The sequence below is a fragment of the Chelonus insularis genome, unplaced genomic scaffold (assembly GCF_013357705.1).
Source record: "Chelonus insularis isolate UGA/USDA-ARS -01 unplaced genomic scaffold, ASM1335770v1 contig_17_pilon, whole genome shotgun sequence".
Taxonomy (NCBI): Eukaryota; Metazoa; Arthropoda; class Insecta; order Hymenoptera; family Braconidae; genus Chelonus; species Chelonus insularis.
In genome coordinates, this window is record NW_023276415.1 from 2,357,465 (window position 1) to 2,382,261 (window position 24,797).

A 24,797-nucleotide genomic window follows, 5' to 3' on the forward strand; every position below is an offset into this window, starting at 1 on the left:
CAAGTTTTGTTAATGATGACTGGATGTTCTCCAAAAAATTTTAAGATAACATCTGCAGTGATTCCGAAACTATATTTAATCATCAGTTTCTGTATTACTTTTCTTTTATTTCGATTTGCGAAGTTGCATTATACCAATTTGCCTGTGTTGATTTACAGTTTGAGTATAATGGCAGCATCATTAATATTTGCTCTGAAGGTAATTATTTAATGATTATCTAATATTTTTAGTTTCTATGAACATTAAAATTTGAATCCAAAATATTCAGTAATTTTTTTGATATTTTTTAAGTTTTCCCTGAAAAAATTAATATTTACATTTTAAATTTTGACTGTTGTAACTGGTATCCAACGATCATATATTAAAAATGACTTTTTTGGAAATCTAAGAAAATTTACTTGGGTAGTGCACTGATGAAACTTACGTTTTTTTGCATCTTAACAATAATTCGAAATTATTCTGTAATTTATTAAATACTCAAACAGAAAAAAAAATTTTCATGCTGTCGTGCTATCCTAGTGATAATAATAATAATTGCTTTCTAAAAATGAAACAATGAAAATCACTGCAGAATAGTGGAAAAAGTACCACTGTTCGAAATAGTCGTACCATCATCAGTGCAAAATCAGTGAATTTTCATTATTACGCAGTCGTTTTCAATGATTTTCACTATTTTACTACAAGAAAGTAGTAACGACTCTGTAATTATAAAACTTCTTCAATCGAAGCTCAAACATTATTTAACAATTCTGAAAATTTTGTTCAAGGTGATTCTCTTGATATCGCATCGAAAAAAACTTCATAAACTTCAAACCATATTAGACTCACATTTCAATGAACTACTGAAAAAAAACGACATGTCAGACATCATTTTAAATAAAAACAATATTTACAGGTCTTTAAGTTATTGCCTTTCTTTTTCATTAATCATTGTTTCTTTAACATACATAATCATGCCATTTATTACGATAATTTATAATCATATTCATCATATTGAACCTACTAGACCGATACTCCTATACCCAACATCTTACCCATGGACAGTTCCTAAAACTGGATGTATATATTATCTCCATCTTTTGTTTGAACTATCGACAAATTTATCGGTTGCTATCATGACAATAAGTCTTGACTCATTATTTTTATTTTATACATTTCTGATGATTGGACAACTTCGAGAAATTTCTTATTGTATCACGCATATTGATGATAAGGAAAATTCAGCTGAAAAAGCAGTGGAGAAATGTGTACTTCAGTATAATACACTATTGAAATGTAGGAGCAATTTAGAGAAAATATATGGACCTATTATACTTGCTATGATTATTTGTAATGCTGTTATGCTTTGTACCTTGATATATCAACTGACTCAGGTATGATTTTTCACGTTACTTAATGATTAAAATAACTTTTCTTTCGTATACTGCAAGTCCGGAAAATTCAAATGTTTAGTAATAGAACGCTCAAAGTGTTTGATAATAAAACACTTAAATGTTTACAATGTTAAACGCCATAAAAAAAACTGTAGAATTTGTGTAAACAGCAAGAAGTGATTAAAATTCGTGTACAAAATTACTATAGTTTGTTGATAGGGTTTAACATTGTAATCACTTTAAATGTTTAGTTTCTAAACACATAGATTTTCAGGGCATAATTTAATTCTAACTATTGTAAGTAATTGTATTCAAGTAGAAATTTATCCCAATTATAATAGTGAAATTGAGTGCTAAAATGATCATTGTTTTAAGATAAATAAGATAGATATTCAGATGATCTATCATTGCATTTAAAGATATCATGAAAATAGTTCAATTACTATCTATTTAATTAAAAAATTAGCACTTAAATTTCTCAAGATAACGTGATTTTATAAAATTCTCAAAAATGATTGATTTTGAGCATTAATTTATTTTACAGATGAAAACAATCTCAATCTTAAAAGGAGCTAATTTTTTTGCTTTTGTTGTGACGAAATTGTTGCAAACATTTATATATTCTTGGTGTGGAACAAGTTTAACAAAGGAGGTAAATGAAAAAAATCAAATAAATGAAAAAACAAACAATTTAAGCACACATATGCTTTACCAATAGAGTGAAGACTATAGAATTGCAATTTATTCTGCTAATTGGTATGGAGATAAACGTTTAATGAAAGCCATAATAATCATGCTTAAGCAAAAACCACTTGTCTTGACAGCCTGTAATTTCTCTAATGTTTCTATTGATATCTTTACCAAGGTATGACCTAAATTCTTTTCATACAAAAGTTTTATTTAAATGTGCATATTTTCCAGATTCTGAATACAACTATATCTTATTATTTTCTGTTGAAAACATTAGCATAAATATTAAAATGCTTATAGACTAATATAGAATTATTTTAGTAAGAGAAATAAATTATATTCATAGAATAATGGTTTAAATAATTTCTTCCAATTAAGAGTTTCAGTGATTTTATTGAAAAAGATTTTCAGTTAAAAAAAAAAAGTTTTTTCATTACAATTAATGTAAATCTTTAATTATCGAAAGTACTTACTACTAGATTATGCTTAAACAAACCTTCACTTCTTAATAAGTACAAAATAATCACCAGTTTTCTCCTAAATCATTGTTATTACTGCACTTAGTGTGATTAGTAATTTCCATAAATTAAAGAATTATTTCCATACTCCAGTTTTAAAAGTACTTCTATATCGAAGCAGAGAATGAATAAATAATGGATATCTTAAATCTGGATACTCTTAGTTTCTTTCAACAGTTTTTATAAACGAATTTTTCTCAAAAAAACAATAAGCCATTCTTCGATGTGATCAATCGAAGAGTTGCATGGAGACTGTCGTCGTGAAGCTTATTGTAAATTCTTCGATCGATAGTTAGACTATTAAGGTAAATCACAAGCAATTTATTCCTTACATTCATTTTTTTTAAATTCATACAAATTGCCTTTCTTAGAATAAAACTTTAATATTCCATATGGACATGAAGCTCTTCTCGAATGGGCTCTAAATAGTTTATGATGATCAGTTCAACAAGTCACTTCAGCGAGTAATAATGTCGAAAAAATTGGATTCCAAAGTAACTCAGTTTTTGCAATATCGCGAGTTCAATAGAAACTTCATATGTTTATTAGGATGGTCGACTAAATATTCTAATGTCGTGTATCGTATTCTTCCATACGTATATTTAGTGCTCAATTTGGGCATGATTTTCATCATATTTCAGTTTGTAAAAGTTCATTGTAAGAATATTCACCTTGTTACTAGAGGATTAAGTGTTATGACAAGTTTTGTTATAGTTTCTATAAAGGTAAAAAATAAATTGCTTATCAATTTTCTAGTATATAATTTTAAAATCTTCATAGTTCGAAACTTTTGGAGTTTAATCTTTCTACTTTACAGATGACATGTTTACTAAAATACAGAAAAGAGTTTTTCGAACTTTATGAAATCCTAGATTTTCATTTCATGGATATATTAAAGAAAGAATATCTATCACACTTGGTACTAAATAAATTAGCTATTTATCAATTTCTTAGTTGGAATCTTATGGCATCTGTATTTGCTTGTACCATTTTTTTTAATTTCATGCCAATGACAACTATAATTTTAAATCACATAAATCACATTCAACCTGATCATTACATTTTGCCATATCCCAGTGCATTTCCCTGGTCTGTTCCTTTTACTGGATTAATTTATCGACTTCATTTTCTTTTTGAATCACTTGCAAGTTGGGCCATTTTAGTCCTGACTGCAGGATATGATTCAATTTTTATTTTTTTCGTATTTTTAATGATCGGAAAACTTCGGGAAATATCTCATTCTCTTACTCACATTGATGCAAAAAGCGATAGTAAGGTCATTGTTAAAAGATGTGTTAGTCAATATTGTGTGTTATTAAAATGTCGGGATAATCTCCAAAAAATTTTTGGACCAGTAATCCTATGTATGATGGCAACTAATGCTATTGTGCTTTGCACTCAGATGTATCAAATGACTCAGGTCCGTATTAATTATGAAAGCTCCAAAATGTATCGATTTTCACATTAAATTTAGACCGAAATAAACTCAACTATATTTTTTATTAATTAAACATTTGCATTTTTAATTGATTTTGATTCTAAAATGCCATTGAAAAAATAAACTCCTTTTTGTGGCTTTCAAAATACTTTTTGTTTTCTGCTACTATTGATATTATAAATAATATTACTATTCGTACTTTATAATGTTTGAAAATTATTTAAGAATTTTCTTTATAACAGATGAAATCACTAACGATTTTGAAAGCAGTTTTATTTTTTTTATACATCCATGTAAAAATTGTACAAACATATATGTACTCATGGTGCGGAACTCATCTATCAATGGAGGTAACGTGAAAAAATATACAAAAATTCGTGTCAATCGAAAACAATTATTTTTTAGAGTGATGCATATAGAAACGCTATTTATGCTACTAATTGGTATGGAGACAAACGTTTCATGACTGCTATCGTGATCATGCTACAACAAAAGCCACTAGTTCTGACAGCATGTAACTTTTCTATCGTTTCCATCGATATTTTCACAAAGGTAAACTTTATAAAACATTGCTTAAAACGATAATTTTGATTTGATCTGTTTTTTTTTTTTTTAGATTTTAAATACAACAATATCATACTATTTTCTGTTAAAAACGTTAGAATAAATACACTAACAATTTCAATATTAATCAAGCTTTTGGTTTGATGCATGTTGAATTTTATTTAATCTAGTCATTATTATTGTGCTTCAATTCTTCAACTATATTATTCTTATTCAATTTCATTTAGTTTTATATTTTTTTTTAAGAAACTCAAATCTTTTGTCCCATCTACTCTGTGCAAGACATTTTCTTTACTATATAACAAATTAGTGAGTATTTAAAATTCCATTTTTATGAGTATTTTGAAGTAATAATGATCTGTTGAATTAACTTCTGTACATTTAGTTGTTTTTTGTTACTATTTTAATCAAAATTTTTTTTTACAAAAATATAAATTAAACTTACACCTGAAATGTAATCGAAATCCATCGTTTTTCTCGTTCTTAATTATCAGTTATCTTAAATTTCTGGTTCAGTGAATTTCACACTTTTTATTTCCAATATGTCATTATCCACTTTTAAATTTCTCCAGTTACTTAATGAAGACAAATTAGATGTGGAGATACTCCTGTTTGTATTGAAGCTGCCACGAAGCTGAAATATTTTTTACAAAGATATAAGTGGTTTTACGATGTGATCAGACTAACAGTTGAATCGAGACTGTCGCTCCTAAGCTTATTGTAAATTCTTCAATCGATACCCTGACCATTAAAGTCAATCATGAGCAATTTATTCCTTACATTCTCTTTATCTTTAAATTCATGGAAACTAACTTTGTTCTTATAAAAAATTTAATATTCCATATTTCTTTTCTTAGATGGACTCTAGTTGATGAGTTTATGACGATCAGTTCAACAAGTCGCTTCAGTGAGTACAGAAAACGCCAGTAATGTCAGAGAAACTAGATTCTAAAGTTTCCCAATTTCTCAAGTATCGCAAGTTTAATAGAAATTTTATACTAGTGTTAGGTTGTTCTAACAAATATTCCAATGTAGTTTATCGTCTTCTTCCATATGTACATTTATTTTTTGGACTAAGCATGACTTTTGTTATATTTCAATTTGTTAAAGTTCATTACAGTAACATTCCTCTTCTTACTAAAGGACTAAGCGTTATGACTAGCTTTGTAATTGTTTCATTAAAGGTAACAGAAGTTCTCCACTATTCTAGTGTTCTAAGTATACTTAGATAGACAAAACTTATATACATATATAGACAAAACTTTTTATCAACGAATCTAATTGCTATTAAATATACACAATATTCAGTTAGTCCTGTAATATCAGGATAGAAATAAATCAACAAAAATCGTTGATAGAAATACAAATTATTGGTTGATTTCTAATCAGATTAAATTTTTTTGTAGATGATATGTTTGATAACCTATAAAACAGAATTCTTTGAGCTCCATGAATTACTGGACTTATATTTGATGGATACATTAAAAAAAACTCACTCTTCTCATTCGATACTTAATAATATAACTAAATACCGATTTCTTGGTTGGACTCTCTTCTTATCTGTATTCACTTCTGTCTTAATGTACTTTCTGATGTCATTAATTGCAATCATTTCTCATTATGTACATGAGATTAAACCAAATCATTATGTTTCCATATATCCATCTTTATTTCCTTGGCCTGTACCACCCACTGGATTCATTTCTCAGCTACATTTCATTTTTGAGTCATTTGCTAGTATTACACTTTTCCTTTGTACAGTTGGTGTTGATTCAATTTTTATATTTTTTATATTTTTGATGATCGGACAACTTCGAGATATAAAATATTCCATAACACACATTGATCGGAAATGTGATGCCAATATAATTATAAAAAAGTGTATTGTTCAACATTGTACATTGATGAAATGTCGTGATAGTTTTCAAAAGATCTATGGACCAGTTATTTTGTTAATGATGGTAACTAATGCTGTCGTGTTATGCTCTTTGATTTACCAAATTACTCAGGTATTGCATTAATTAGAAAATGATTTTTAAAACTAGTCAAAATTGAAAAAAAACCACATCAATATTTCTTTTTTTACTTAAATTTTGGAGTATATGAAAAAACATGATCTAAAATACTAGAATAAAAACAATTAATTTATTAATAGCTTACATCTTTAACCATACTGAAAGCAATATTACTTGCTACGTATATAACGATAAAAGTTTGCCAAACTTATATGTACTCATGGTGTGGAACACATATCACGATGGAGGTAATAAAAAAGAATAACATGAAAAATCAAAACTTCAGTAAAAATATGATTTACAAGCAGAGTGAAGAATATAGGAATGCAATTTATGCCAGTAATTGGTACGGAAATAAACGTTTTATGATTGCTGTTCTAACCATGCTCCAACAAAGGCCAATTATTCTGACAGTTTCTCATTTTTCAACTATTTCGATTGATATCTTTATAAAAGTAATATGTTTTTAATAATCTTTTCTGGCGTGAATCACTTTTCAAATGAATAACTAAATAATTTTTTTTTTAGATTCTCAATACGTCTATATCGTATTTTTTTCTGTTAAAAACATTAGATGAGTAGAAAACAGAGGTAATTGAATGAACTATATTTAAACACCATATTATATTGGTAAGTAAGACATAATTTTTTTGTTGCAGATTTTTAAAATAAAAATGTTAAGTTAGTCTAGAAAAATACATTTTTTTTCAAAAATAAAAATGAACATTTTCCAAATAATTATTTCGACAAATTATTTATTTGGATGACATTCAGTATATATTAAAACTTACGAGATGTTAGTTGTTCAAGTAAATTTTTATTATTTTCACAATTTTAATCACTTGTTCATATATTTATCATCACTAGGATTATAAACTACTACAAAGAAATTATGATTATTTGAAAATGTTTAATAACACTTTTGTTACATTAAAGTACTCTTTGTTGAAAAATATAAGCTTATATACGATGTGATCAGACTATCAGTTGCATCAAGACTGTCGCTACGATGCTTATTGTAAATTCTCCAATCGATACTAAGCCTATCGAGGAAAATCACGAACAACTCCTTTTGCATTATTTTTTTCTTCTAATTCATAGAATCGATGACATACTAGATCATAAAATTTTCATTCCCTACGCTGCTTTTCTGCATTACCTTTTAGCTGTTAGTCCAATACTATTATTTTTACAAATAGTTTCGGTAGACAAAATTTTATTGCTCATGCCAGAATTATCTAATTCAAAAGTATCAGAATATTTAGCATATCGAAAACTCAATACACACTTTTTAGCATTGTTAGGATGGACTCATTCTGGTGCAACGTATCGAATACTTCCATATATACATTTAATGATATGCTTAAGCATGATTTATTTTGGATTCGAATTTGTAAAAGTTCACTTTGATAATATTTTACTTGTCACAAGATGTCTAACGTCTTTAACAAGTTTTATCATCGTTTCCCTGAAGGTAACTAAACTATTTAATATCAAGTAATAGAATAATTTCTTTCATAAAAGTGAAATTATTCAATATATTTTACTGTGGTAAAAAATCATCATATTACTAGCGATGATCGAAAAATGATTTATTTGTCAATTGAAGTACGATCATCCGTTTCCTAATTCAAGAGAAGTTTTTATAATATTTACAGATAATTTGCTTAATTGTGTATAGAGAAGAAGTTGCTGAACTATACAATACATTAGATGGACACATCATGAAACTATTGAAAGAAAATCAATTGTCATCATATTGGATTCTTCACAGAATTACAAAATATCGAATTCTTACCTGGAATATCACTTCATCTGTGGCGATATGTACAATCATGTACAATCTTATACCACTTATTACAATTGTTTCTAATCATGTTCATCACATTCAAACTGATCACCACATATTTGTTTACCATACTCGTTTTCCGTGGCCTGTTCCTTTTACTGGATTTATTTTTCGGCTTCATTTTTTATTCGAATCCATTTCAAGTTGGTCAATTTTGATATTCACTGTAGCAGTTGATTCAATTTTTATTTTTTTCGTGTTCCTAATGATTGTGCAACTTCGAGAAATCTCTTATTTAATTACACATATAGATGAGAAAAGAAACAGCAATGTTGTAGTCAACAAGTGTATAAACCAATATTGTGTGCTGTTAAAATGTCGTGACAATCTTCAAAAAGTTTATGGTCCAATTATCTTATGCTTGATGATAACCAATGCTGTGGTGCTGTGTACTTTGATTTATCAATTAAGTCAAGTTTGTATAAATTATATTTTCATCATATTTTCTATTGAGCCATTCATTCAATTAAATCATTAACATTCTTCAAATGATAGATGAAATCTTTAACAATCTTAAAGGCGATATCATTCCTTCTATACGTTCACATAAAAGTGATACAAACATACATGTATTCATGGTGTGGAACACATCTGACCACAGAAGTAAGTAACAAATAAACCTGATGACATAAATACAGCCAAAAAAATTTCTGCAATCAGCTACTGTACGGTCCACTTTCCCACTTATCTGAAATTATTGGTGAGCTTAACAAGTCTCTCTGAACCCTAGTAGCCAACCCTGGCGTCAGAATTTTCGTGAGACTTACGTATGCCTGTTCCCGTTCTGCATCAGAGTGCTATTCACCGTATGACGTTAAATTTCCTGATGACAGAAAAAGGACAGATACATACGTAAATGACAACCTTAGACCGACATACGTAAATCTGCCGTCAGTCTTACGTTTATTTGGCTCTAGGGAAGCAGTTGACGTGATAATTTCGATTCCCAGAAGTTGACTATTGTGAATGTTAATTATCACTATTGATCTTAGTTTTTATTGAAAAAGTTTTATTCTCAGAGTGAAGAATACAGGAAAGCGATTTTTGCCGCTAATTGGTATGGAGACAAACGTTTTATGACTGCTGTCATAATCATGCTACAACAAAGGCCTCTAATCCTAACAGCCTGTAACTTCTCCGTAGTTTCGATTGATATTTTTATTAAGGTAAGTTTTGTATATCATTATCAATAACTCTAATACAACTATTCGATTTCTTTCAATAGATTCTTAACACAACGATATCATACTACTTTTTACTGAAGACTTTAGAATAACGAAATTCGTAACAATAGCAACACATAAGCTTAGAAAAGTAATAAGATACCAATAGTCCAAAAAATATATATTATCCAATTTTGATAAAATAAAAGTAAACATCATCATGGATTAAGAGACGAAACTGTAAGTTTTAAATATTAACTAATCAATAAATATATTTCAAATAAAGAATATTCTTTAGGTAAAAATAATATTTCTACTTTAAGAAAATGCACAAGAGACTTTCCTTTTTTGACTTGTCATAACAGTGTTTCCCCTCAAACACTAGCCATATGAAAAGAAAGACTACCAACTATTTTTTTAACCCTTGTAGAACTCGGCAATTTATACTTTTCTATGTGATATTCATATTTTAATAATTCATTGCTCTAAACAGGCAGATCTTAAAGTAATATATTATTTCAAAAATTATTTTGCCATCTTTTACTATTACCTTTTACATTATTAATAATATTATTTTTCATTAATTAGAATTCAAAAAAATCAGGTTGTTTGTTTCCTACTCCATAACACGTTAATTTTTTTTAATCATAATTATATTATATTCATACTCAAAGAGAATTTTTTCACTAAAAAAAAGTGCAAAAAGTGACAAGTCCACGTTTCAAAAATTAGAAGTAAAAATATTTCTATTCGATAGTGAATTTTTACATTTAGTGAAAAAATTCTCTCCGTGTAATGCATAAGAGCCCGAGTCGTAATTTTGGTCGCATTACAGCTCGCTACATACGCTATTGAAGGTTTGGCAGGTTATATTACATTTAAAGATAAGGGAGTCTTTCATAGTTTAATCTCTAAACAACCCGAAATTTTGGTAACTTTTGCTGCAAAAGACAAGTAGCGCAAAAAAAGAGATTAATTGATGTCAGTATAATTCGCTAGTCTCTCTAGATCAAACCTTCGATGGAGCAAGTATCTTGCAGTTAAGTTATGACCGGAACATAAAAGATTAAAAAATAGCGAGTTTAGCAGCTAAAAATGCGACTCGAGAGATCAGCCTAAAATTTTGAACAAATAAAGCTTAAAAAAAAAATCGTTTAATACTACGTTGATAAATGAAAAGCTAATTGGCAAATTAGAGAACAATAGTTCTCCACCGGAGTTTTGTTTGAACTTTCAAAGAGTTCGAACGCGTGTTTACGAGTCTTCGGACTTGTTAACTTACTGAGTGTCAAGAGTATTACGATTTTTTATGTTACGAATTTACTACTGTATTCTGTTTTTTCTTGGAGGAAGTTTCTTTAAAACGTGAGTTTCCCTGTGGACGCCATTAAAGGCTTTTGACTACAGAGGATCCAATGTCTTTATTTTTCTACAATATGTCTAATCAAACTTCGAAAATCTATCCAGATGCCACGTCAACAGACCAATTTCCAATCAAGAATCAAGCAATCCTGCTTGATGGCTTAGAAGGAGTTTCAATCAAAGAATACGCCAAGTATTCCGAACTGTCGTCAAAAAAAGTCGCCAACCAACTGATCGCCATAAGCAGGTTATCGCCAAAAATGACCGAAGTGTGCTCTGGTTAATTTCGATATCACCAACTACTTTATTGATGAATAATGTGACATGACCAGGACTGGACGAGTTTCGTACCCAAATATTTGAACGCCGAAATATACCTCGAGTGATTACCAGAAATCTCTATGCACACTACTAACGCCATCTATATGAGTTTCAGCTGCACGCGCAATACGATGCTATCCCGCCATCAACTAAATACACGAACAGTCGGTCTGCAGATAGCATAGAGAACTCTTCGGAGCAGTCGTTTAATCAGTAAAAACCGGTAGATTACTAGTTTCAATCTGGGATAGGCTGAAAGTTCTAGCTTGTGAAAATCGAATAGTACTGTTTTCAGTCTGGGTCTGCGGACCAACTCAGATCCTGCGCGATCATCTGGTCTCGAGGATACATCCGAGCTCTAGGGAAGGCCGAGTAACTGAGGTAACTGCGTTTTGGATCGTGTTCGAGGATTAATCTGGAAACAAGGTGTTCTACTCTTGGAAAAACATTATTCGGGTCGGAGGATTCCTAAATCCCGTACCAGTAGCAATCAGAGAATTCGATCTTGAAGCAGTTTTCGGTGAATATCTCAGTAACGAGAAATGGAGCAGATCTTTACGTAAATCGGCATCACTAGCTACTTCTTCATATGCGTTGCGCGAGAGATCACGGTACTGGTAGTTAAAGTAATTATTTATACAGTGAAATCAGATCAGAGAGGGTTAAGATCAATAAAATCAGAAAGAATCAGTGAAGTATATTGCGCGATTAGTAGAGTAAGAGAGACAGACATTACTATGTGCAAAAGAATGCGTTTGACCGGAAAACTTAGAAGAATTGTATCAAAACAAGACTTCTAAATAGATTAATGTATGTAAATTTGTGTATTGAAGAGTCATACAAAATTAGTCTTAGTTAAAATAAGTTTCCTTTAACTAAAGTCCAGAAGTCAGATATCCTAAAAAAACCCACGGAAAATTTTTAATAGTGACGAAAGTGAATTCTGTTTGTCCCCGAAAAAGCAATTCGTTCTTGCCAAGAAGGGATCGAAGAATGTATTCTTTGATATTTAATGACAAAAAAGAATATTTTACGGTCATGGTCAAAATCAGCGTTGATGGAAATATGCAACCTCCAATGGTTCTATACCCATGCAAAAGTAGAATTTCAGTTAATATTCATAGTCGTTATCCCAAAAACTGGGGAATTCAACGTTCAAAATCGGGATCGATGACCAGCGAAGTTTTTTTCGAATATATCACTAATATTTTTTATCCATGGATTATTGATAATTTCATTCCTCTTCCTGTTCTATATTTTGTTGATGAGTATATTTCTCACTTAAATATACATACTTTGAAATTTTGTAGGACAAAGGAATCATTTTAACAGACAAATATTGAAACGAGAAGATTTTGTTCCAATGTTAAAGAGAGCAATCGAAACAACCGTTACCGAAGAGACTATGATCAAAGCTTTTCGCGGATGAGGAATATTTCCGTTGGATTAAAATGCAGTTACTCCAACAGTAGCTGTAAATCGTTATTAATTACCAAGATGATCTATATGGAGAAAAGAACAAGAAAGAAATCAACCGATTGGAAAAGTTACGAAAATGATCTAATAAAAATAATACAATTGAAGAATCAAATAATAGATAAACAATGCTAGTGATTCTCTGAGCAACAATAAAAAGGTTGACTCAGATAATAATGAATTCTTTTTATAATAAAAATCTTTTTTCAAGTTATTCTGATTTCTACTGATAGTGTACTATTTTATGAAGCTTCAATTTTATTTTAATATGCGGATCATAAAAATATTATATTTGTAGAAAAAAACCTCATCAGAGTTAATAAAAATATTTTAATTAATTAAATGATTTATTACTGAATATTTAGGTAAATATATTTTTGGTATTTGTTTTTTTTTCAAAATATTACAGATGTATCTATTAATATACATGTTGTTATAACCTGGATTTATATTTTTTTTAATAATAATAAAAATTTTAATAAGAAAGTAGTGGAAGCAAAGGACGTAGAAGTATCAGGAACACAGAGAAGAAGGAAGGTAAGCAGGTAATGAAAACTAAAAAAAAAATCAATAATAAAAAAATAGAAACGCAAGGGAAAAGATGTACGCAATGACAGCTCAGGTAAAAACCATGTGGGGGACATAGAGCTTTGAGGCGCATGCTAAGTAAGCACAGGTAAATCTTGCGTGGGAGAGTCCTAGAGCCAAAAAGATGCAACGGACACTAAACAAAAGGAGACGGGAAAAATTGCGTAGATGATTGGAGGAAATTAGGGCTAGGCCTAAGTAATGAAATTAATTAAAACTTTGGATTGGAGAACGCCAATCTAGAAGCTTCCAAAGGATGCCCGAAAAGCACCTTGAAAAGCGCGGACTTGGTCACAAGAGACACTCTCTTCCAAATTTGTACTTGAAATTGAGTCATTTGGGATTAAACAATCCTACGTGGATTTTCTCTCAAATAAATTGCATATTTAAATTCATTTTTCTTTATCTCTTAAGAAATATTATTAAAACAAAAATCGGGAGTGTAAAAAGAAAGAAGATCAGTCAACTAGAAGGCTTCAACGAAGATTTCCAACGAGTCAACGACAACCTTTCACCAAGACAGCTATAAAACCATAAAGTCATCTCAACAGCGCCGAAAGACACCGCACCAACGCCGAGAGCCGAGAATCGAAGCGTCAACCAAACCAAGCAACTGCAGTGTGGTTTGTAAAGCACTAAGAACCTTTCTTATTTCTTTAATTCTCCATCTAAAATATATTCTGCGTGGTCTCCGCACCCATGATGAGTAGAGGACGATTGGGTCTTGACTCGAAAAAGAGACTTCTGTTACTGAGACGTAACAATGTATGAAATTTCATTAAGTATAATTAATTGTTACATGAAGATGCTGGGACGCGTAGAGGAATCCGCGTTCCGGTGGTGTGGTGAGAAAGAGGAGACGCCTTTCCACATAATAAAGGACTGTTCGGGGCTAAGGGAACCAAGGCAGCGCCTATTAGGGAACCTTGGAACCGACGTACCCATTCTTGCAACGGTTGGGACGGAAAGGCTTTTACAATTCTGCTATGAGGCCGGGCTGTACCAACCCATAACTACGTAATGACCGCCTTTACCATATTTTTGGACCCAGTACAATGGCCCTGTGGCTTAGTGTAGGGGAGGCGGAACGAATTAACGGAGAAAAAGAAAATTATAATTAATTAATGATATTTTTTATGTACTCTCTTAAACTGAATCAGTGAAAACTACTGCGAATCAGTGAATATTCTTTGATATCCAGTGCCAATCCAATGACTGATTCTTTCAATAATAGGATTGGTACTGGCAATCAGTGAATATTCACTGACACACAGTAGTTTTCACTGATTCAGTTTAAGAGAGTAAAAAGCTTTTAAAAATTATAAAAAATAATCATCCAAGCTTGTCCAAAAATAAAGAATACTAGGATTCTTTGTTTTTGACAAAAAACAAGAATTATAATCTGGGCCTGATAAATTCACTTGATTCTAACCGAACTTGGCAATCGGATCCGGTTCATTTCCTATGAGGCGTGATGTTTATTATCATATCAGGGTCAGAAACCCTGAGTCGTTCCTGATTAGATTTTAGAAAATCTTGATCCAGATCGGATTCAAAATGGAATTAATTTCTAGTCGGGAAGTCAAAATCTCACGTTTATACAAATGTTCATTACAATAAACTCGCTTATTGATTCTTTAATTGACCTCTCCATACAAGGTCACTTGTTCAAGTGTCAATCGAGAATTTTCGATAAAGTTCATTATATATCTTATTATTTCCTCTTAAAATGAAAACGTCGTATTATAAGATCATTTAATAAATAAAGTGAGATAATTGAAAAGGAATATCATGAAGATATTAAAATTCAAGAAACTGTAAATATAATTATTAAAGATATCACATGCATTATTTGTTTTCAATCTTCGATCAGTTCGTGTTAATTTGTTAATAATAATTAATAATTTCGATTCTGCCTCTTTTATGTTTTTCTCAGAACAAACTTATAGCTTTGCGCCTTTATAAAAAATGTCAATTAAAATCGAGCAACGAAAATTTGATTAAAATATTTTACATTATCACGATAGAACATTAGAAAACATTAGAATAAATATAACTATAATTCGAAAACTGAAGTGGTGAATTTTGAAAATTATCTAATCAATAAATGCATTTCAAACCAAAAAATAAGTTGACAAAACTATTATAGAACACCTGTAGTACAAAAATCGTATACTAAACGGAGATAATTTTTGCACTAAATGTAAGTGCAAAAAGTGAAAAGTCCACGTGTCGAAGTAAAAATATTTCTGTTTAATGATAAATTTTAAGTTATCCTAAATAATTATTCTACTAAGACATCTCTTATGTATCAAGTTAACGTACAAGAACTCAAAATTTACTATCGAATAGAAACATTCTTACTTTTTAATTTCGAAATATGCACTTGTCATTTTTGCACTAAAAAATTCTCTCCATGCAACAAAGCTTGGTAAGAACAAATACTTACAAAATTATCATTTCATACAAATATTCATTGATGTAACTGTTTTGTGTATATTAAAACTCTATTTGTGATTTTCGAATAATTACTGAAAATTACCACTTGAACATAAGAATAGAGAGAGAAGAGATAATTCGAGTTTGTTTTAGATAATTGTTTGTTGTCATTACCACTTAATTTTAGTACACTCTTATTAATTATTCATTGTGACTATGCTCAAAAAGTAACAAAAACATATTCAAGAATGCTTAACAATATTTTTTAACAGTATTTTTATATTCGAGTATTTCTTGCTAAAAAATATGTCTTCATGCGATGTGATCAGACTAACAGCTGCATCAAGACTGTCGCTGCGATGCTTATTGTAAATTCTCCGATCGATACTAAGCCTATCGAGGAAAAACACGAACAACTCCTTTTGCATTATTTTTTTCTTCTAATTCATGGAATCGATGACGTATAAGATTATAAAATTTTCATTCCCTACGCTGCTTTTCTGCACTACCATCTAGCTGTTAGTCTAATACTATTATTTTTACAAATAGTTTCGGTAGACAAAATTTTATTGCTCATGCCAGAATTATCTAATTCAAAAGTATCAGAATATTTAGCATATCGAAAACTCAATACACACTTTTTAGCGTTGTTAGGATGGTCTCGTTCTTGTGCAGCATATCGGATACTTTCGTATATACATCTAGTAATATGCTTAAGCATGATTTATTTCGTGTATAAATTCGTGAAAGTGCATCATAACAATGTCCTACTCGTTACAAGATGTTTGTCTCCCATAATAGGTTTCAGCATTGTTTCGTTAAAGGTAACTTGATCAGCAATCATCTAATAGAGAAGAAGCTTGTTGAAAAGTTCAAATGTGATTCTTTTTTGGCAAAAAGAGTAATTTATTGATAGCTATAATTGAAAGAAAGGTTATAGAGATAAGTTATTATATTCCATAAAATTCAAAATATTTGATTTCTTATTTTCAATGGTGATTAATTGGATAATTTGAGATGATTAGTATTGGATAACAAATATTTTCGTAATATTTACAGATGGTTTGCCTAATCTTATATAAAGAGGAAGTTTTTGAACTCTACACCATGTTAGATGGACACATTATGAAGTTATTCAAAAAAGAACAATTCCCAACACATTATACTCTCCACAAAATTTCTAAATATCGAATTCTTACTTGGAATATCACTTCATCTGCAGTTATAGTGACAGTTCTTTATGTTTGTTTACCACTCATTACAATTATTACAAACCATATTCATCACATTCAACCCGATCATCATATTTTTATATTTCCTAGTCGCTTTCCTTGGCCTGTTCCTCTTACAGGACTTGTCTATCGGCTCCATTTCATTTTTGAGTCCGCTTCAGCCTTGTCACTTGCAGTAATCACTGTAGGTGTTGATTCACTCTTTATTTTCTTTGTGTTCTTGCTAATTGTACAGCTTCGTGAAATCTCTTATTCAATTACACACATTAATGAGAAAGGAAACAGTAATGTTGTAGTCAGCAAGTGTATTAACCAGTACTGTGTATTATTAAAATGTCGTGACAATCTTCAAAAAGTTTATGGGCCAATAATTCTTTGTATGATGACTACCAATGCTCTGATGTTATGTACTCTAATTTACCAACTAACTCAAGTTTGTATTAATTCTAAAATATTTTTTTAAGATTTTATATTAGACTATTGGCTAAATATGAACACTAAATTTTTCCAATAACGCTAGTTAGAACTATTCTAACTAGTATTAGTAACTAATTCTATTGATGATGATCTAATAATTTTTATTGATTTGTCCACTGCAAATCCAAGTGCATTTTTGTTATACATTTAAACGTGTTAGATATGACGTCACCCATTTGATTAACCTTGTAGTCACTTTTAATGCGTTTCTAAGTATGTAAAATCTAACTACAATGTTAATCAAATGGGTGACGTCATATCTAACACGTTTAAATGTATAACAAGAATGCACTTTGATTTACAGTATCAATGATGATTTAATAATTACAAATTTAGCTTTCCTTGTTTTAATGTTTTAAAATATTTCATCTATTAAAATGGTTGCTCAAAATTCTTTAAATCTGTATATTTTTTAAAGCTAATGTCCAATCAGCTCGGAGTTAACTCTAAAATTAATACAATGAATTACTACCAATTATCTGAAGCTTCTTTAAAATATTAATCATTATTCACAATAAATTAGTGGGATTATTTAGTATAGAATGTCTAATATATTATATCAATTTTGATATAAAAAATAAAAAAAATTTAATATTTATTTTTACAATAGATGAAATCTCTGACGATTTTCAAAGCTATTTCTTTTTTTTTATACGTATACATAAAAGTTGTACAAACATACATGTATGCGTGGTGTGGAACACATTTAACCATGGAAGTAAGTAATAAATGGAATAAAGACACAAATGTCTGCCATTATTTTTTCTACAGTCAGCTTTTTGTTATAACTATTGAGATGTTTCTTGAAAACGAAGATAAAAACTAGGATAAGCGGATCAACAAATGAGTAAACTCTTCAAGTTATTGAATAATAAAGATTTACATTTTTTATTATCAATTGGAGATCCAAATGATTAAAAAATTATGAAACTCTTTTAATGTCAATTGAATTTTTTTGTCGATCTTTTAATGTTAAGTCCATTCACTGGTATGTTTCTCCTATATAAGTGACAATAGAAAACATTGCATAAACGGCTGGCTACATGACTGGAATACTTTTGCTACCAAAAAGTTGAGTGTAGAAAACTTCAATAGTAACTTCATTAGCTTCATTAAAAGGATTTTCTCTACAGAGTGAAGAATATAGAAAAGCCATTTTTGCTGCTAATTGGTATGGAGACAAACGTTTTATGACTGCTATCATAATCATGCTCCAACAAAGACCACTAATTTTGACCGCCTGTAATTTTTCTGTAGTTTCGATCGATATTTTTACCAAGGTAAGTTTTGTATATCATTATCAATAACTCTAATACAACTATTCGATTTCTTTCAATAGATTCTTAACACAACGATATCATACTACTTTTTACTGAAGACTTTAGAATAACGAAATTTGTAACAATAGCAATGTATGACCATAGAAAATTTATCAAATATACAAAAAAAACAATTAAATCTTGAACAGATTTATTTTTATTTCAAAATTTTTATGAACTTGAACAATAATTTTTATATTGATTATCAATTTTCAAAAAAAGTAATCAGGTAATATTTTATGGAGTAGTTTTTTTATATATTGAGTTATAATTTGTTTATCAATACAGAAATACTTTAAGTTCATTGATAACTTGCCAGTACTTGTCTCTTCATTTGCATGATATTAATCTTACGAATAATTGAAAAAAGTTATAAGTAGTAACTCTGATTTCAATTGGTATAGAAACAAATCTATTTTCAATCCAAAGCTCTAGCGTGAAGCTTCATTTATTAAACTGATTGAATTAAAACTTGTAAACATTTTGAGTTTGACTACACTGTAAATCTTATATTCGAAAATGTTTTATTTCAATACACTTGGAAGTGTTCAAAAACTGATTACAATGTTAATCAAATAGGTGGTGTCATATTAAAACACTTTAGATAAATTGAAATAAAACACTACGATTCACAGTGTTTGGCTATACAATAAAAAGAATTTTATTGATGATCCTAACTCTTTATACAGTTTATTATATTTAAGCAAAGACGAAAAATACTTAAATTACAGTAATTACTTCTCAGTAGTGATAGAAATACATAAACAAAATTTATTTTATTAATTTTTGCGAAATCATAGCATTCTGCTTAAAAAAAATTGCTTAAAAATTATTTTTCCTTCATTTTTTCAAGAATTGCAATTACGAGATATTCACTAATATTTTATCAGTTTATGAGAATGAATTCTTTGATAACAATGAAGATTGATAGGCGGATGTCAACAGGGACCTATCAAGTTAAATAAACTCATAGCTTATTTTCACAAGTTTTCATGTCAAAAAAATATCATCATAAGATCATTGGACATGACAATATATTGAAATTTTTATTTCAACATAAAAATCTACCTATTGTCTTGAATTTGTACTATGAATTGAGTGATTTCTTTTGCAATAATCTTCAAAAGAAGTTTGTATCCCTAAATTACACTTAAAAGAAAGCATAAATTTTGTAGCAATGTCCCAATATTAAATGTAATTGAAATTAACTTACAGAAAATTAATTATTTTTACAATTTTTCTTTTCTTTTCCACTTAACTTTTATTATAATCACTGATTTTAATGGTTCAATATCACCATGACTAAATGATACCAAAGACAAAATAAAATTGCAAGTCCTCGATAATGTTTAAAAACACTTATCAACATTAAAGTACTCTTTGTTAAAAAATATAAGCTTACATACGATGTGATCAGACTAACAGCTGCATCAAGACTGTCGCTCCGATTCTTATTGTAAATTCTCCGATCGATACTAAGCCTATCGAGGAAAATCACAAACAACTCCTTTTGCATTATTTTTTTCTTCTAATTCATAGAATCGATGACATACTAGATCATAAAATTTTCATTCCCTACTTTGCTTTTCTACACTACCATCTAGCTGTTAGTCTAATACTATTATTTTTACAAACAGTTTCGGTTGACAAAATTCCATTACCCATGCCGAAATTCACTAATTCAAAAATATCAGAATATTTCGCATATCGAAAACTCAATACACACTTTTTAGCATTGTTAGGATGGACTCATTCTGGTGCAACGTATCGGATACTTCCATATACACATTTAGTCATATGCCTGAGCATGGCTTATTTTATATTCAGATTTGTGAGAGTTTATCACAATAACATTTTACTTGTTACCAGATGCCTTACTTCTATGACAGGTTTCATCATCGTTTCATTTAAGGTAATTTGATCCACTAATATTAAGTAACGTGACAGAGATAATCATTGATACGAATGGAAAGTATTTTCCATTTTTTGGTTTTTAGAATTTATATTTAGGATTTTAAAATTCTAATTAAGTCAAAATTTTATGGATGGCTAAAATATAACTCAATTAAATGATAATCATTAAATGTTATTTACAGATGGGCTGCTTGATAATGCATAAAAAAGAAGTCTATGAACTCTACGACATACTAGACGGACATATTATAAAATTATTAAGAACAGACAATCTGTCATCACATTATATTCTTCATAAAATCTCTAAATATCGATCTCTCAGTTGGAATATCACTTCATCTGTATTTATTTGTACAGCGATCTTCAATGTTTTGCCACTTATGACAATTATTTCAAACCATATCAATCATATTCAACCTGATCATTACATTCTCATTTACCCTAGTCTATTTCCATGGCCAGTACCCTTTTCTGGATTCGTTTATCGACTTCATTTTATTTTTGAATCTCTAGCTAGCTGGTCAATTTTAATACTTACAGTGGCAGTTGATTCAATTTTTATTTTTTTCGTATTTCTGATGATTGCACAACTTCGAGAAATCTCTTATTTGATCACACACATTGACAAGAAAGAAAACAGCATTGTTGTAGTTAAAAAATGTGTTACACAGTATTGTACATTGTTGAAATGTCGTGATAATCTTCAAAAAATCTATGGGCCAATTATTCTTTGTTTGATGGCAACCAATGCCGTTGTTTTATGTACCTTGATCTACCAAATTACTCAAGTTTGTATTAAATTGAAAGTCACTGAAAAAAATTACATTATCATTAGATAAAGAGAAAAGAAATATTTTCGTCACATCTATGCAGGAAGTTTATTTTTCCATTTGAGAAGGGTGAAACTTTCCGCACAGGTATGACGAAAAATCATATTCAGGTCTAAGGAGGATAATAAGATTATCTTAAATCATGCATTTATCACCCTCATCTTCGGCTCGAATGGTAATTTTACACGTGGTTTGAGCTAGTCTACTTTTCCTCCCTATATGTGAAATGCACTATCTATATTGCAATTTGTGAATTTCACTGATAAATTCTAATCAATACTGATTACTCTTTAAAAATAAATTTATAAATTTCCATTAATCGGAATAATAAGTACAGTACTGAATCATTCTCAAAACATGCAACAGTGAACACTATTGCAGTGTCAATGAATTTTTACTATTTCACTATGATTTTCAATTATTTTCACTGTTTCATGCTTAAAGAACCAACAGTGATGGGTTTATAATTACAAATTAATCTATCATTTCTCAGTAATTTCTATTAAATTATTTTTGGAGAGTAATAGTTTGATTGGAGTACATTTAGTGAATAGCTACACTGAGAAAAAATTCTTATAATTTTTATGATAAATTTAAGAAAAAATTACGGTGCTTTCTCGTAATGCGGACATAAGTGACAGGCAAAGGAAAAAGTACTATAAGCCCACGAAAAAAATACGCTGTGGCACCGTAAAATTTACTTCCACGGCAAAAAGTAAAAATTTCGTTGTGGCACCGTAAAATTTCAGTCTACAGTACAAGTAAAAAATTCGGTGTGGTACCGTAAAATTTATGTTGCTTATATTAATAAATATTTTTATAAAAAAAAGATCAATAAAGTAGTCATAAAAAAGTTAGGAATGAAAATTGAATCAATAATGTCTAATAATTTTTTTGTTACATTTTTATCTTTTAATTAGAAATTTTTTTTCATACATTTTTTACAAACATAAATACGTCTAAAAAATCTTAATTACTATATCTTAATTATTAATCGTTTTTTATTTGGAGTTTCTACAATACTTGCATATACAAAAAATGCATATAATAAACCCAATATATCACCAACAAATCATTTATAATAAATTTTTAGTAAATAATTAATAATGTAAACACTAACACTCACAATAAATGATTCGCTGTTTCAAAAATTCCGACGATCTTACTCTTTCGAAGACTTTCAGATAACTGACTGGTCTAGACCTGTCAAAACAACGATCTTCTAGTTGAAAATGCAATAGAGGATAGGCAAAAGATATAAAAATTCTCTTTGTCAAACTGCACTACGATTTGAAGATCCCATGTGTGTAGCAGAGATCGGCCTGACCCTGTCAAAACAAACTTTTTTTTGTTTGAAAGTCATAAAACTTAGGTATTCAAAGTATTAACCGAGATCTTAACATGCTGCCTAAGGTAAAAAGATATGCATCATAACAACTCTGGAACAATGATTAAAAATATATCGATGGAAATGAAATTTATTTATGTGAAATAATAAATATAAATTTTAATAACTAATTCTTTTTTTATTAATTTGAATGAATTGTCAGAACGTTATTAGCATACATGCATTGGTATATTAATATTGTGTATATTACGTTATTGAATTAATGATAAAAATGATAGAAATTTTATACTTACAGACTTGGTTAACCATCATGTAATAAAAATATTTATTATACACAACACTCGTAATTTCCAAAACAACTCGATTACACCCGAACATCATCGAATTCTAAATTGAGTGAAAAATTACTTTTTCGCTCAGTAAAAATTACTATGTGGCACCGTAAAAATTCTTTTGTGTACTAGGACATCTTGATGAAGACCAAGTAAATTTTTCTCGAAGCAACAGGAAATTTTACCAGCAAAAAAAATTTACTTTGCTGTACAGTAAAAACTTCTAAGACGTTACGTAAAAATTCTTAGATAAATATTAAAAAATACTATGTGAAATGTATTTTTTATATCTTCAATTCGTAAATTCTATAGCGACTTGTCACTTATGTCCGGTTTACCGGCGACAGACCCGTAATTTTTATAAGAAATTTTTCTCAGTGTATGAACTTTACAACACTTTTCTTCCAGGATATGTAAAAATGGTAACTTTTCTTTTCAATTAATTAATAAAACGATTGAGCTCGGAATGTCCAATATATTTTACAGATTTCAATAATAATGTATAAGATACTAAAAAGGAAAAGTAGGCTAACTTGAATAATAGGGAAAGATGGGGTAAAATCCAATGCGAAGAAAAAACGTGAATCAACAAATTAACCAATACATTAACAAATATGAATAATTTTAAATGCATCATTAAATTAAAAAATTGATAAACAATAAGCGCAATAAGCATTTTTAAACTTATTTTAATAAATTAGTACATTTTCTCGAACGTTTTACTTTACCCTCCCTTTCCCTATAAGTAAAATCAGTGAAACCGTACTTCAAGATGTCCTGATCATTTTTTATACTATCTTTTATTATGCCTAAATTAAAATTTAGCAAATTTAAAAAGGACAAATGGGCAAATTTATTCTCTTAAATTCAATCAGTGACTTGAGTGACTATTAACTAACTCGGTCAATGGCATTGAAAATCAGTCAATAATCTCTGAAGTCACAGATAAAATTTGAGAGAATAAACTATGAATAAAAACAAATAAACGTATAATTTAAAGTGGTCTGATTATTCGTCTAACATTCAATCAATCTTGAATAAAAAATAAACTTCTTTCGATAGTATGGTGGAAAAGAACATAATTGGAATTTTTGTGATAGATGAAATCTTTGACAATCTTAAAGGCAATTTTATTTTTTTTATACATTCACTTGAAAGTGATACAAACATACATGTATTCATGGTGTGGATCACATCTAACCATGGAAGTAAGTAATAAATACATAAGCAGGGTCAATGATCATATACATATCTTATTTTTATCATAAAATTTCTGTTTTACAGAGTGAAGAGTATAGGAAAGCAATTTACGCTGCTAATTGGTATGGAGACAAACGTTTTATGACAGCCATCATAATCATGCTACAACAAAGACCATTGATATTGTCAGCATGTCACTTTTCAACCGTTTCCGTCGATATTTTTATGAAGGTAAATTTTTTATTTCAATATTAAAAATGGTAATACAATTTTTTTGTTTCTTATAGATTCTTAACACATCAGTATCATACTACTTTCTATTGAAAACATTAGAATAGATATAACTATA

At 29.3% G+C, this 24,797-nt stretch overlaps 3 protein-coding genes across 3 annotated transcripts; all 3 read left to right on the plus strand.

The window, feature by feature from the left end:
• Positions 1-1,039: 1,039 nt before the first annotated feature.
• On the plus strand, positions 1,040-2,345 carry LOC118064318 (odorant receptor 4-like). The gene is made up of 4 exons (XM_035078817.1): positions 1,040-1,373; positions 1,918-2,025; positions 2,092-2,238; positions 2,295-2,345. Exons 1-4 carry the CDS (start codon positions 1,116-1,118, stop codon positions 2,343-2,345), a joined length of 564 nt encoding a protein of 187 aa, XP_034934708.1. The 5' UTR covers positions 1,040-1,115.
• Positions 2,346-3,590: 1,245 nt separating this feature from the next.
• On the plus strand, positions 3,591-4,686 carry LOC118064319 (uncharacterized). Its single transcript, XM_035078818.1, has 3 exons — positions 3,591-4,001; positions 4,425-4,571; positions 4,636-4,686. The coding sequence occupies exons 1-3, from the start codon at positions 3,591-3,593 to the stop codon at positions 4,684-4,686; spliced, it is 609 nt and encodes a 202-aa protein (XP_034934709.1).
• Positions 4,687-6,382: 1,696 nt separating this feature from the next.
• Positions 6,383-7,270, plus strand: LOC118064320 (odorant receptor 47a-like). Its single transcript, XM_035078819.1, has 5 exons — positions 6,383-6,592; positions 6,739-6,846; positions 6,907-7,053; positions 7,127-7,146; positions 7,258-7,270. Exons 1-5 carry the CDS (start codon positions 6,383-6,385, stop codon positions 7,268-7,270), a joined length of 498 nt encoding a protein of 165 aa, XP_034934710.1.
• Positions 7,271-24,797: the final 17,527 nt, after the last annotated feature.